The sequence below is a fragment of the Geotrypetes seraphini genome, chromosome 10 (assembly GCF_902459505.1).
Source record: "Geotrypetes seraphini chromosome 10, aGeoSer1.1, whole genome shotgun sequence".
Classification (NCBI taxonomy): domain Eukaryota; kingdom Metazoa; phylum Chordata; class Amphibia; order Gymnophiona; family Dermophiidae; genus Geotrypetes; species Geotrypetes seraphini.
Window position 1 is genome coordinate 63,809,104 of NC_047093.1, and position 15,167 is coordinate 63,824,270.

General features: G+C 48.5%; 1 protein-coding gene across 1 annotated transcript in view; it reads left to right on the top strand.

The window, feature by feature from the left end:
* The window catches only part of UBAC1 (UBA domain containing 1), a 65,498-nt gene that overhangs the window by 34,933 nt on the left and 15,398 nt on the right, over window positions 1-15,167 (top strand). Inside the window, exon 6 of the mRNA XM_033961615.1 lies at window positions 5,818-5,926. Coding sequence (XP_033817506.1) covers window positions 5,818-5,926 — 109 coding nt within the window. The remainder of the gene's footprint in view (window positions 1-5,817; window positions 5,927-15,167) is intronic.

The window sequence follows — 15,167 nt, forward strand, 5'->3', positions numbered from 1 at the left end:
TTGTCAGAACATCACTTATGCATGATTAATAGAATCATAACTTAGCTCAATGAGGGGAAGCCTTCTCAGACGCTGGTGCGGCTGGTGAGAGGAGCCGACACGGAGAGCAGGAAGTCCAGCGCTGGCGGCGAGTGGTAGGTGCTGGAAAGTAAGGCTGGGGACTCGCAGCGCATACGCACTCCTGCAAGGCCACGGACCTACATCTCACAGATCAGGGAAAACGGAAGCACGCAGTTGAGTGCGCATGCGCGGCTAGCGTTTTATTATATAGGATGTTTATAATTATTTAGTTAAATCCAATCTTATTGATTTTTATAAATAAGTTTGCATTTGAAAGATCACTGGAACATTGATTAAACCTCACTTATCTTTTGAGGAATGACTTTATAGGGTCCCAACGCGGCCCCGTTTCGACATCTACTTCAGGAGACCCAGCTGTGGATTTGCATAACTCTCATTCAACAGTTAAAGGCTGACAAATACTTGGATGTCCGTGAATATTGATCTTATCTGGAATGCAAAGTTCAGTATTAAAAACCACATATTCTTTGTAAGCTGGAAACTTTCAGCTACACTGCTATATGACATTATAACTTTTCTGGCTAAACAAGTGATGGTGTGCGGGTGGGGGTATACCACCTCTACCTGATCTGTGAAGCGTTGGAGCTTGTCTCCCGTCGCTGCTCGCTCACGCTGAGAGCACCCTTTAATTATGGTATTATCCATGCCAGTCTTTACGTGGCTTGTGTGGTGTGCATAGTTTTGACTCTGAGCGCCCCCTTTATGAACCTGTTTTGACTATTTCTGCCTTTTTTGTTGTATCTAGTTTAGGTTGTGGCAGTTTTTCAGAGTGTGTTCCGCGTTAAACAAGAATCCCAGCAGCGGTTTGCAGGGAGACACAGGAGCCAAGGCTTTGTCTTCCACTCCACAGAGCCTCCTAAAAAGCAGCAATGATGCAGGCCAGAGGCCGTTCCTTAGAAAATAGGGAAGTGACTCTCGGAGTATTGGGAGACCTGGGCTCAAATATCTTCTGGTTTTGGACTTTATTCGGCAGGACTATAAGCTGAAATTTGCTTAACCCCTCATGGATCGAAACATTTAAGTACCTCACGGGACGTGTCAAAGTGGAAGATGATATTTTCTTTCTCAAGGGACCCTCGGCCACAAGAGGGCACCCGCTCAAACTCAGGGGCGGAAAATTTCATGGCGACACCAGAAAGTATTTCTTCACAGAGAGAGTGGTTGATCATTGGAACAAGCTTCCAGTGCAGGTGATCGAGGCAGACAGCGTGCCAGACTTTAAGAATAAATGGGATACCCATGTGGGATCCCTACGAGGGTCAAGATAAGGAAATTGGGTCATTAGGGCATAGACAGGGGGTGGGTAAGCAGAGTGGGCAGACTTGATGGGCTGTAGCCCTTTTCTGCCGTCATCTTCTATGTTTCTATGGATTGGTTCATAGCCTCTCTGGTGGGCCTGCCAAAGAAAGCAGCCAGAGTGCTATTCACAGTATGGATGCTGCTAGAAACCTGAGCCATAGAGCCAGTACCATATACTTTACCGTACCAAAGAAAGGCTCGGACAATTGGAGACCCATCCTGGACCTCAAGCATGTCCATGCAGCACTGAAGATACGTGATTTTGCATGAAAACTCTGCTTGGTCATTGCAGTAGACCTGGGGAGATTTTGTCCCCCCTGGATCTGGCAGAGGCATATCTCCTCATTTCAATTTTTATGGAGCACAGATGGTTCCTCCAATTCCACATGGTGGATAACTATTTCTAGTTCTTGGCGCTGCCCTTTGGCCTCGCAACAGCTCCAAGGCCGTTCACCAAAGTTGTGGTTACAACCCACCCCCACAGGTGGCAGGTGCATCCATACTTAGCCAACTGGTTGATCAGAGCCCCATCATTTCCAGAATGCAAGAAGGCAGTAGAGAAGGTCGTTCAAGTGCTGCAAAATCTGGGATGGATAATGAATTTCTGCAAGAATCACCTGGATCCGAGACAGTCCCTGGAGTATCTGGGAGTGGTGTTCCATATGGCGAAAGGCAGGATCAATTTTCCAGAGGCATGCAAACAGAAGCTCCATGCCTAAGTCCAGGATTTGCTGGCCAAGGCAGCTCCCACAGTGTGGCATTACCTGCAAGTTCTCGGCTCTATGGCAATGACCATAGACAGGTCCCCTGGGCAAAAGCCCAAATGCGACTGCTGCAGAATTTGCTGCTGATCCAGTGATCTTCGCAAAGAGGCTCCCTCTAAATGCCACTCCAGAAGCAGCATGAAGTGGTAGCTCTTTTCACAGTCCCTAGGGAAGGGCATGCCCCTCAGGATTGTACCCTGACTAATATTGATGATGGATGTCAGCCTCTATAGCTGATGGGGGGGGGGGGGGTGTCATTGTGAAGGGCTTCCAGTCCAGGGAAAGTGGATTCCCTCTCAGGAGAAATGGTCTATCAGGCTGGAGTTACGAGCCATATGCTTCGCACTTCAACGTCTGCAAGTTGTGCTGGAGGGCAGTGCAGTCCGAGTCTTCTCTGACAATGCCACAGCAGTAGCCTATCTAAATTGGCAAGGAGGCACCAGAAGTGCACTTCCCCATCAAGAGACTCGCCTATTGTTTCGTTGAGCAGGGGCTCATCTTCAGATGATCTCAGTGGCCTATGTGGTGGGATTGGACAGTGTTCAAGTGGATTGTCTCAGCAGGCAGACACTGGATCTAGGAGAATTGGCACTCTTGTCGAGAGCATTCCAGTCTATAGTGAGATGATGGGGTCGGCCAACATGCGACATCATGGCAACAGCAAAAAACAAGAATGTGAGCCAATTCATCAGCTACAGGTCCAAGCCCAGATGTGCAGTATTGGGTCCTCTAGTCTAGCCCTGGCCAGAGACTGTGTTTTCCCCTTGACCCATGATTGGCCGGATGATAAGCACAATCGCAAACCATTCAGGTCATGTAGTCTTAGTGGTACCAGACTGGCCATAAAGCAGCCCATGGTATGCGGACCTGATGTGGCTCCATAAAGATCAGTGTCTTCAGCTCCAAATCCTCCTTGACCTGCTGTCTCAAGGTCCAATTTACCTAGCAGATCTGGGTCACTTTGGTCTTACGGCGTGTCTTTTGAACGTGCTGACCTAGTTCAGAAAGGATACTCTGAAGTAGTCATTACCACACTTTTCAGAGCTAAGAAGCTGAAACTTTCTCAGCTTGTGTGAATTCTTGGGAGACCTTTCAGCACTGATGGATCAAGTTTCAAGTTCAAGTTTCAAGTTTTTATTTATATTTGATGAATCGCTTATTCAAATTACTAAGCGATTTACAACTTCATAAAACAGGTTTCAATAGGTAAACAAAAGAAGAAAAAAAAACAAACCCTTAGAATTGGATTCTCTCCATGCTCCAACTCCAGAGGTCCTGGCTTTCCTACAGGAAGGGCTTGAAAAAAGTTTAGTAGTAGTGTCTCTTAAGGTACAGGTGGCAGGGCTCTCATGTTTCAGGACCAGGGAGTGGAAAGCTTCCTTATCTGCCCACCCGGATGTTGTTCAGTTTTTGAGGGGGCCCTTACTTGGGCTCCCGATAAGGAAACTTTTCCTGTCCTGAAACTTAAATGTAGTTCTGGAGGGCCTAGCAAGGCCCCTTATGAGAGTCTCAGAGAGGCATCTCTGCTGGATAGCTCGATTAAGACAATCTTCATTATGGCAATTACTTTTGCTAGGAGGGTTTTGGAGTTCGGGCCCTGTCGTGCATTGACTCGTTTCTCCAGTTTACAGTGGCAGGCGTTACTCTATGGATAGTTCCCTCATTCTTGCCGAAAGCGGTTTCAGTTTTCCATGACAACCAAGAAGTGCAATTACCAGCCTTTCATTCCTCAGGGTCCAAATAGAAGGACAAGGTCTGGAAGGTTCTAGACATCCACAGAGTTCTCCCCCGGTGTTTGGAGGTAACTAATGATTTTTGTCTTTCAGATCATCTCTTTGTTTAAACCAAAAATGTGTATTCTAACTGAGGAATAAATTAGGACACCCCCACCTATCCTCCCACTTAAATGGCTCAAATCACACAAAGGTGTTATCACATCAGGTGCACATGATTAGAACATTGTTACTCAGCATTTTGAAGGAGGTTTGCCTACTTAAACCTCAGACATTTAATTTGGTGTGCTCATGACTGCTGTGGTGAGATTGAACACCATGGTGAGATCAAAAGATGCTAAAAGAAGTCTCCAAAAACTCTAAAATGTCATCACTGGACCCACAGCACGCTCTTGCTACTGTTGATGTGAAAGTGTATGCCTTTACAATCAGAAAGAGACTGCACAAATTTAACTTGCATGGTAGGTGTGCAAGGAGGAAACCTTTGCTCTCTAAGAGAAGCATCAAGGCCAGACTGAAGTTTGCCAGAGAGAATGTAGCCAGGGATGCCCATACTTTTTTGGCTTGCAAGCTACTTTTAAAATGACCAAGTCAAAATAATCTACCAACAATAATTTTTTTTTAAAACACAAAGCACACTGTACGCAGAGAAAATGTTAATTATCATTTAAATTCGGGGTTTTTTTCAGAAAGGTCCAGACAGATGACTTTAAAATATGCACTGTCACCTCAGTAACAACTATACAGAAATAGACAAATATACCCTCTCCCCTTTTACTAAACCACTAAAAGAATTCTGCATTGAGGAATGGGCCAAACTTTCCTCAGACCGATGTCATAGACTGGTATATGGCTCCAAGAAGTGTCTTACTGCAGTTATTTCAGCCCAAGGGGGTAACACTAGCTATTGAGGTGTAGTTTATTCCTCAGGTGTAGTTATGGATATCTTTTGTTTCATGAATAAATCAAGGAAAATTTTGGTTGTTTAGTTGCAATTACATCACTTTTTTTTCCAGAGATAAATAAAAAAAAGATTTGACATCGATATGTGAACATTTCATAAGAAAGAACTGAATATTTCATGGGGTGTCCTTATGACTGTACATCCCTACAGTACAGCATATCATCCCTATTTAAGTGGAAAAAGATTAGGATTTTACCTTAATAATCTTTTCCCATTAGATAAGGGGCTATATGTTGTAGTCCCCATCCTAACCTTCTTTCTGTCTCGTACTGTATGGTCGGTTTTCTGTGCATATGTCTACTGCCGGTCAAACATATAAGTCTATGTAGAATATATGTATGAGAGAGGAAAAAAAAAACATACAGATGTACTGGGGATTTTCAAGCTCCATAAATGTTCATATGCATTGTTGTATGCTATTAATTGCATTCTTTTCAAAGCAGAACAGTGCTGTTTCTGGGAATCTCCCCATAGTTAGAACTAGCACCTATTTGATACAAACTGAGGGAGCAGCAGAGCCTACTGGGAGGTAGGAGGAGCTGAAAAGCAGTGATGGACAACACCTGCAATCGCTGGCGAGATTAAATGGATAACCCTACAGTACAAAAAAAGCAACTCCACTGGTTAGAGCACTGTCACTACAGCATTTTAGGGCAGGAAAAAAAAAGCTTCAGTTCTCATGAGCCTAATTTGTACAGGCTCTACTCAGCTGACATCATAGGCTTAAAAAAAACTTTCTCTCTTGGAGGCGGGGAAAAGCTGAAACAAATTCCTGGCGAAAAAGTGCAGTTAAGGTATACTTGGGGAAATCCCACTTCTGATCTCTGGGAGTAAGCAGCATGAAATCTTGCAACTTTTGGGGATCCTGCCAGATACTTGTGAACTGAATTGGTCAGTATTGGAAACAGGATACTGGGCTTGATGAACCTTTGGTGTGACCCAGTGTGCTTAGTTCTTATTTCTTATGATCTTGCAGCAATGCTGGACGAAAGTGAGGAGGACAGAGTGGATGAAACCGCCCTGCGTCAGCTGACAGAAATGGGGTTTCCAGAAAACCGAGCAGTGAAAGCTCTTCAGTTAAATCAGTAGGTACCATTGGGATCTGTCTGGGTTCAGAGCCTTTATTCTAGGCAAACTTTCTGTCCAAACTTGAATCTTTCTTCTTGCTCAAGGTCGGTATCACATCAGTTGGTGGAATGGGTCAGAAAGTTTTTGATTTCTTATGACTAGACATAAATATTAAGAAGGACTTAGTAAGATATAAATAGTAAGATGGCAAAATCAGATGATTTTCATTTGATTTTGCTGATAGGGCTGTATTTGAATGATAGTATGATGGTGGAAAAAGACAGCCAAGACTGCACACTTCTGTTTTAGGTAGCTGTATACAGTACTTAGTATATTAAAGATGTACGCTGAAGGAAAATGGATGTGTTTGTAAAATGTAATTTCTTTATCGTCCCTCCAGATCGGCACAGAAACTGATGGGTTATAGCTCACCTCGACCAGCAGGTGGAAACTGGGACACAAACTTTTGACTGTAGTATAAGTGGGCTGTGCAGTCCCAAGTACAATCAGTCTGGTCTGTTTCCAGCAGGTGGAGGTGGTAAACCTGTGCAGTCTTTCCCTGGTTTAGTGTAGAGCTGTTGGTTAAATTGGCTTTCTTGACCCTGGTCGTGGTGCTGGATTGAGCTTGGAGTATCCTTTCAGGGGTCCATCCAACCTCGGAGGTGCCACACTCGACTGATCAAATTCCTCTCCACATTTCCCCCACCTCCCCCCCCAATTTTTTTTCTTTAGAGGTTTCTAAGGTGTAAGCCTTGCCACCAACTGCTGGCAAGACTTATGGCTTTGAGAGCCAGTGGGGTCTGTTCAAATGAAATTAAAGTTGTGTTGAAAGAAAAAAGTCCTGAGGCAGTGCCGATCTGAAGGGAAGCCTTCAATTAAGGTTGATTTTTATTGCTAACTGGTACTTTATTTTCCCTTGTAGCAGTTTTCACAATGAGCACTTTTAAGAAACTTAAAAAGTACTTATTGTGCTCTAGGCCTGCAGTGAATGCAGCCAGCGTGTGCACAAAGTGCACCAGCCACTGCGATGGAGAATCCTCGTCTGCTTTGGGTGCCGACGAGCAGGGTTCCCCTTTTTGCGTGCACCGCTCATCGGCAGCAGGCAGTGGGGAAGGCTAGGCTTCCCCTACTGCCCACACAGGGATTTCCTCATCTGTCGACAGTCAGGGAAATGAGGCTTCCCTGACTGCCAGTAGTGCTGGGAACTCCCTTTTTGCAGCTGCCGGCTTGCCTGCTTTAGCGGCTGGATCTGTTCAAGCCTCTTTGCCACTGCAGGCCTCGGGGGAGTTTTTTTCGGCAGGGTTTTGGTGGGAAACTCTGCCATCTTGTCTGCAGCCTCAAATGACCTTCCCCCTGTCTTAGAGAGACAGGAACAGGTTTCTGCTGAGTCTCCTGCCTTGGCAATGAGACCTGCTTTGCCGCCAGGAGGGTTTGCCCCAGATTTTGTTTTGACCATGTTTAGGGCATACTTGCAGGTGGCTGGGGGTCCTATTTCTTCCCTGGGGGTCTCTGGTTTTTCGGGGTATCTTTTGCCTGCCATGTCTACTCCCATTCGGCCCCCTTCAGCATCTGTTCTGGCCCAGTTCCCCCAATCTTTGTCCAAGTAGCCGCTGGTTTCGTGGGATGAAGATTTTTTTTTTTTTTTTTGAGATGTGTTTTCTCCTGATGAGGACTTGGACCCCTTGTTGGACCTCCAATATCTTCTCAGGGGGACGGATGATGCTGCTGACGTGCATCAGTGGTGCACATTTTTCACCGAGAAAAGCTTCATGAGCTTATTCTTCAGGTTTCATCGGTTTTACGCTTTAAGGAGGACGCAAAAGAGCCCCCGCGTGTGGTATACCCCCTTGATTTGGGGCATCCAGGCAGCCTCCCGTTTTTTTTCCTATGCATCAGGATATTCGGGATGTGGTGCATGTGCAGTGGAAGTCGCCAGACGTTCCCTTTCGTTTGGCGCAGTCCATGGCTCATCTTTATCCCATTCCTGATGGAGATGGGGATACCTTTAAGTCTCCTGTGGTGGATGCGGTGGTTTCGGCTTTCGCACATGGTGCTAGTTGAAGTTAGTTCAGCCTTGCGGGACTCTCAGGATCATAAGTTGGAGTTTATTTTTACACAAAGTTTTGATGTAGCTGCCTTAGCGGTGGGCTGGGCTTGTTTCTGTGGTCCGAGCGAGTTCTTGACCGCGAGTCTGATGACTGCTCCTTTGTGGATCAGGAGGTGGCTAAGGTTGAGTTTGGTGCTTATCTTTCAGATGCCATGTATAATCAGTTGCGGGCTTCGGCCAAGTCTATGGCTCTCAGAGTGTCTTCTCACCGTAATCTGTGGCTCCTGGGTTGGTCAGTGGATGCGGAATCTAAGGCTAAGCTTAATAAATTTCTTCTTTGCAGCTCTTTCCTATTTGGTGAGGAGTTGGACAAGCTGGTTTATGCCTTGACTCACTCTAAGGTGCCCCATCTTCCTGAGGACCATCCTCGCCTTTGCAGGGTGGTGTCGGCCGGGGGCATTTGTGTGATTTTCATCGATACCATCCTGGCTGGGTGGGGGTTTCTTTTCCTTCCAGGGGCTGTTTTTTTCAGCACATGCAGTCCTTTTAGGTTGACCACCGGGGAGAGGGGGGAGTTCGTGACTCCTCTGGAGGCCTCTCTGCTGCCTGCCCAGCCCAATGACTCCTTTCGGGCCCTTCCCCCTGGTGTCAGTGTGAGCCCGGTTGTGGGAGTTTTACCAGAGGTGGGCCGAGTTCACAATGGATCAGTGGGTCCTGGAAGTGATTCAGGGCGGTTATGCTCTGGAGTTTTCCCAGCCCTTACCAGATTTTTTCCTCTCTTCTCCTTGTCAGGCGGTTTGGAAGAAGCAGGCTTTTTGTCAAATGCTGCAGAGGTTGCTCGACCTGAAAGCAGTGGTCCCAGTGCCCCCTCGGGAGGCTCACACTGGCAGGGATTCATTTACTTCATGGTGCCCAAGAAAGAGGGGTCTTTTTAGCCCATTTTGGATCTGAAAGATGTCAACAGGGCACTCTGGGTTCCATCTTTTCACATGGAGACCCTGAGATCTGTCATTCTAATGGTTCAGACTGGGGAGTTTCTGACTTCTCTCGATCTGACAGAGGCCTACCTGCATGTTCCAATTCGGGATTCCCATCAGTTGTTCATAATGTTGCACTGGTACAGATAAAGGGTCATGGAATCCTCAGATTGCAGCATAGCAGAGAGTGAGTGGTGTGCAGTAGATTCTGCAGGATTGCATGACTGCATGATCAGTAATGTATATTGCTACTATAAGATAAAAGTGCATAGAATATAATTATTATGCCACCTGTGTAATGCCACCCATAAATCACCACCCCATTACACAGTTTGTGATGATTTAAAATCACCTTGGAAACAGGATATCATTTCTCTACTGCTTTTTATATAAAATGACTCCAAAGATCTGAGAAACTGTGCAATTATTGCATGAGCCTGGAAAAAGTTTCCTAATCATAATCTGGTGCTTATTCTAAAAACCAGACTATACTATCTGCTTCCCACCATTTTATTTAGCATTTGGCTTGCATCTTTCCAGGGGGAGTTCAAGACGATTTATATTCAGGTAGAATAAGGGCTTGCAATCTAAGTTCGTACGTTTGACTACAGAGGGTTGTGACTTGCCCAAGGCCACAAAGGTGTCAGTCTTGAACCCTGGTTTTTCTGGTTCACAGCCTGCTTCTCTAATCACTAGCCCCCAAATTCTACAAAGTCTGCCTAAAGTTAGGGCCTATGTTGGAGCACTTAGCCAATATACTGTATATATGCAAATATAAGCCAATCCGAATATAAGTCGAGACCCCCATTTCCCCCCCCCCCCCAAAAAGGAGGGAAAATGGTTGACTCGAATATAATTCGGGGGCTTAATATTCAAGTGCCATGCCCTGCCAGGATCTGCACCCAGTGTCCCCTCCGTCACGCCCTCCCTGCCAAGTTCTGCACCCAGCCCCCATCCCTCCCTGCCCTGCACTCAGTCCCATTCCCTACTAGGCTATGAACCAAGCCCCCTTCCCTGCCAGGCTCTGAATACTGTCCCCCCTCCCTGCCAGGCTCTGAACACTGTCCCACCTTCCTTCCCTGTACCCTGCAAGTTCTCGCAGCAGCCTATCAAGGAGCGGTGTAGGGCCGGCCAGCAGCACGAAAAGCTCGCTCCTGCGTGCCGGCCTGGTTACACCGCTGGCTATTTACCTTTACAATCTTCTGGAGGATTTCAGCACGGGATACACACTGGACTACCAGGAAACAAACAGGTATGTGAGGGAGGGAAGGAGAGAGGGTGGTAATTGTTAGTGTCAGCCGGGGCAGGAGGCCTGAGGGATTCCTCCTGTCCCGGCCTAAGGCAGGCCTGCAGGAAGTCCGGGAGGGTTTCGGGTGGTCACTGGGGGATGACCCAAATATAAACCGGGACCCCCATTTGGCCCAAAAAATCCAGGTTTATAATTGAGTATATACGGTAAGCGCCTAACTTAATTGACTGACTTAATCAGCACTGATAATTGGCAATTAACTCATAATTGACATTAATTGGATGTAATTGAATGACACACAACTCGTAAATCGCAATTCTATCAAAAGTATGAGCCTATTCCAAAGAGTATAACTAGTAGGGGGTGGATCGTGACCATGTTTTTGAATTAGGTACATGTTTTGACTTAAGCACACAAATTAGATGCAGGTATTTTAGTCCAAGAAATCCCTGGCATAAATAGGGTGCGCTTAAATGTTGGGATACCTAGCGATGCAATTTTTTTTTAGGTGACATATATAGAATTTAGGCTTAGATGATTGCGGGATCATGAACTGGGAAAAATTCTTAAATACAAGTTTAAAGCTCTCTTCTAACTGTGCAATCTCGGGAGTCATTTTACTTCCATTTGTTCTGAGATCAGGTTGAAATTGAGGCATTTGTCAAAATTTAACTTGTTCTAGTTAATACGACATTATCCCAGGACAAGCAGGCAGCATATTCTTTGCGCATGGGTGACGTCACCGATGGAGCCCCCGGTACGGACCTTTTTAACTAGAAGTTTCTAGTTGGCCTTACCGCGCGTGCGCGAGTGCCTTCCCGCCCGACGGAGGAGTGCGTGGTCCCCAGTTTCTTCGTTTCCGCGGAGCGAAGAAGACGCGTGTTTTTTCAACGGCCGTTGAAACTAACCTTTTTTGCCTTCCCGCTCGCGAATTTTCTTGTTTTACTTTCTTACCTTCGGGTTACCTTTTATTTTCCTTTAAAAAAAAAAAAAAAAAATTTTAGACTTTCTTTTTTCCCCTTTTTTCGAACTAGCCCCGGTGGGGCCTGTTGCCACTATACAGGCCTCCGGGTTTGATTTTGCGGAGGCCGTATTCCCATTCATGCCCCCGCAGCCAGGTTTTAAGAAGTGCCAGCGGTGTGCACGCCCGATCTCCCTCACTGACCCACACAATTGGTGCTTGCAGTGTTTGGGTCCTGAGCATCGGGCGGACTCCTGCACCCGCTGTGCCACTCTTAAAAAGCGAACACTTAAAAATCGCCAGATTCAGCAGAACATCCTATTCGGCACCAGGTCTGCGATGGAATCCTCTGCGTCGACGGCGGTACCGCCAAAATCGACACCCACCACTTCGACGACGCCCGATCCGACATCGGCGCCATCGGCACCAGGTAAGCCGGCTAAGAAGCCTTCCTCTTCCCTAGAGCGCCCGCCAGCCACAGTGGCGGCACCGACCATACCGGCTTCACGCCGGCCCCGGAAACGCTCCGCCCCGATCTCGGTGAGTGCCTCGTCATCGGCCTCCTCATCGCCGGGGCGTGGAGCGGCACCTATGGAACCGAAACAGAAAAAAGCGGTTCCGGTGCCACCCCTGGATGACCGCATCGCGGCCATCCTCCAAACCCAACTACAGGAACAGCTGCAGCATCAACTCCAGCACCTGTTACCCACTATCCTGGCACCGCTCCTTTCGGTACCAGACCGTCCCGAGCCCCGCGCCGAACAACCGGTATCCACCCCATCGGTGCCACTTAATACATCCATGCCGATTCTCTCGGCTGAACAACTCCGTACCCATCCTGTAGTTCACTCACATACCACTACAGATCCGCCTCGAGACCAGGCGGGACAACATTCTTCCCGAGACCGGGACCGACACCGATCTTCCTCTCCCGGTACCGTTTCGGTGCGCTCGGGCAAGTCTCTATCTAAGACCCATCATATCGAGCCTTCCACCCCGGTTTCTCGGCACGCGCACCCGGAGGTCCGGGACCCGGACTTGTGGGAAGAATCCCCTCCCGGTACCGAGGAGGATGTCTCCTCATGGGACGAGGAACCCTCAGCGCCTGATACCACTTCCAAACCTGAGCAATCCTCGTTCTCCAAGTTCCTCAGGGAGATGTCAGCAGCTTTGTCTCTCCCCTTGGAGTCAGACTCCAAAAAATCCCAAGCCTTTCTGGAGGCCTTGGATTTTGAACAACCACCTAAGGAGTTCCTCAAGTTACCCGTGCATGACATACTCCGGGAAACCTTTTATAAAAATTGGGAGAACCCTCTTACGGTCCCTGGGGCCCCCCGCAAGTTAGATAACCTTTACCGAGTTATCCCGATCCCGGGGTTTGATAAACCTCAATTGCCCCATGAGTCTCTCCTTGTTGAGTCCACCTTGAAGAAATCTCAGGGCTCCAGTGTTTATGCCTCCACCCCTCCTGGCAGAGAGGGCAAAACTATGGACAAGTTTGGCAAGAGGCTCTACCAGAATGCCATGCTGGCCAACAGGGCGAACAATTACACGTTCCACTTTTCTTTTTACATGAAACACCTGGTCCAACAGCTGTCCGCCCTTCAAAAATATCTTCCAGAACGGAAGATTCCGCTTTTCCAGCAACAAATTACCAGCCTCCTTCAACTGAGGAAATTTATGGTCCGCTCTGTCTACGATTCCTTTGAGCTGACCTCTCGTGCCTCTGCCATTGCGGTCGGCATGTGCCGCCTTGCTTGGCTGAGAGTATCGGATTTGGACATCAACCACCAAGACCGTCTAGCCAACGCTCCCTGTCTTGGGGATGAACTTTTTGGGGAGTCCCTGGATTCCACCACCCAGAAACTCTCGGCCCATGAGACCAGATGGGACACCCTGGTTAAACCCAAGAAAAAGGCTCCACCTGCTCGACCTTACAGGCCACAGTCCTCATATCAACGCAGGTTCTCAGCCAGACCGCTTAATCCGCCTTCGCAGCAACCTAGGCGACCCCGCCAACAACAACACCACACCCAGGCTCGTTCTCAATCCAACCAACCTGCCAAGACTCTTCCACCTGCCAAACCCTCTAAGCCCTTTTGACTCTTCTCTCCAGGGCATAGCCAGTCTCCCACCTTCATTGCCTCTTCCTCAACCCATCGGAGGCCGTCTCCACATCTTCCTCAGCCGTTGGGCGGTCATCACATCGGACCAGTGGGTCCTCAACATCATCCGCCACGGCTACTCCCTAAACTTCCAGACTCTTCCACCAGACAATCCTCCCGTAGAGTCTGCTTCTCACTCCTCCCAAACCCCCCTCCTCCTGAGGGAGGTCCAATCCCTCCTTCTTCTCAATGCCATCGAAGAGGTGCCTCCGGACCAAAGGGGTCAAGGATTCTACTCCCGCTACTTCCTGGTTCCCAAAAAGACGGGAGACCTCCGTCCCATTCTCGATCTCAGGGACCTCAACAAGTGTCTAGTCAGGGAGAAATTCAGAATGCTCTCCCTTGCCGCGCTTTACCCCCTTCTCTCTCAGCACGACTGGCTATGTTCCCTGGACCTCAAAGAAGCCTACACTCACATACCAATCAATCCGACTTCACGTCGCTACCTACGATTTCAGGTACAGCACCGTCACTATCAGTACAAAGTGCTACCTTTTGGCCTCGCTTCATCGCCCAGGGTGTTCACCAAGTGCCTTATTGTGGTAGCGGCCTTCCTCAGGTCTCACAACCTCCAGGTGTTCCCCTACTTGGACGATTGGTTGGTGAAAGCCCCTACGTCTCCACTTGTGCTACAAGCCACTCATCACACCATCTCTCTCCTCCATCTCCTGGGGTTCGAGATCAACTACCCCAAGTCGCATCTACTTCCCACACAGCGACTTCAGTTCATTGGAGCAGTTCTCGACACCACACTAATGAGGGCGTTTCTCCCCTCCGACCGTCAACGGACCCTGCTCCACCTCTGCCGTCAGGTGCTCCTTCATCACTCCATTCCTGCCCGACAGATGATGGTCCTCCTGGGCCACATGGCCTCGACGATCCATGTGCTTCCGCTGGCGCGACTCCACCTCAGGACACCTCAATGGACTCTTGCCACCCAATGGTCACAGACCACGGATCTTCTTTCTCATCCCATCTCTGTGACATCGTCTCTTCAGCAATCTCTTCAATGGTGGTTGAACTCCTCAAATCTTTCCAGGGGTCTACTTTTTCATCTACCCCCTCATTCCATGACCATAACCATGGATGCCTCCCCCTATGCGTGGGGAGCTCACCTGGGAGATCTACGCACCCAGGGACTCTGGACCCCGCTGGAGCGTCAACATCACATCAATTTCCTAGAGCTCAGAGCCATGTTCTATGCTCTCAAGGCCTTCCAGCACCTTCTCTGCCCTCAGGTTCTTCTCCTGTGCACAGACAATCAAGTCGCCATGTACTACATAAACAAACAAGGCGGCACCGGATCTCGCCTCCTTTATCAGGAGGCTCTCCGCATCTGGACTTGGGCCACGGCCCGCAATCTCTTCCTCAAGGCTGTCTATATCCAGGGTGAACAGAACTCCCTGGCCGACAATCTCAGCCGCATTCTTCAACCTCACGAGTGGACTCTGGACCCTTCCACACTCCACTCCATCTTTGCTCGCTGGGGCACTCCGAAGGTGGACCTCTTTGCAGCGCCTCACAACCATCAGCTGCCCCAGTTCTGTTCCAGACTCTTCTCTCCTCATCGTCTGACCCCAGATGCATTCCTGCTCGACTGGACGGATCGGTTCCTCTATGCCTTTCCTCCACTACCTCTGATGTTGCGGACGTTAGCCAAACTCCGCAGGGACAGGGCCACCATGATTCTCATCGCTCCTCGGTGGCCTCGTCAACACTGGTTCTCCCTCCTGCTTCAGCTCATCTCCAGGGAGCCCATTCCTCTTCCTGTGTTTCCTACTCTACTTACGCAGCAACGTCAGTATCTACTGCATCCCAATCTGTCTTCGCTCCACCTGACAGCTTGGTTTCTCTCGGGC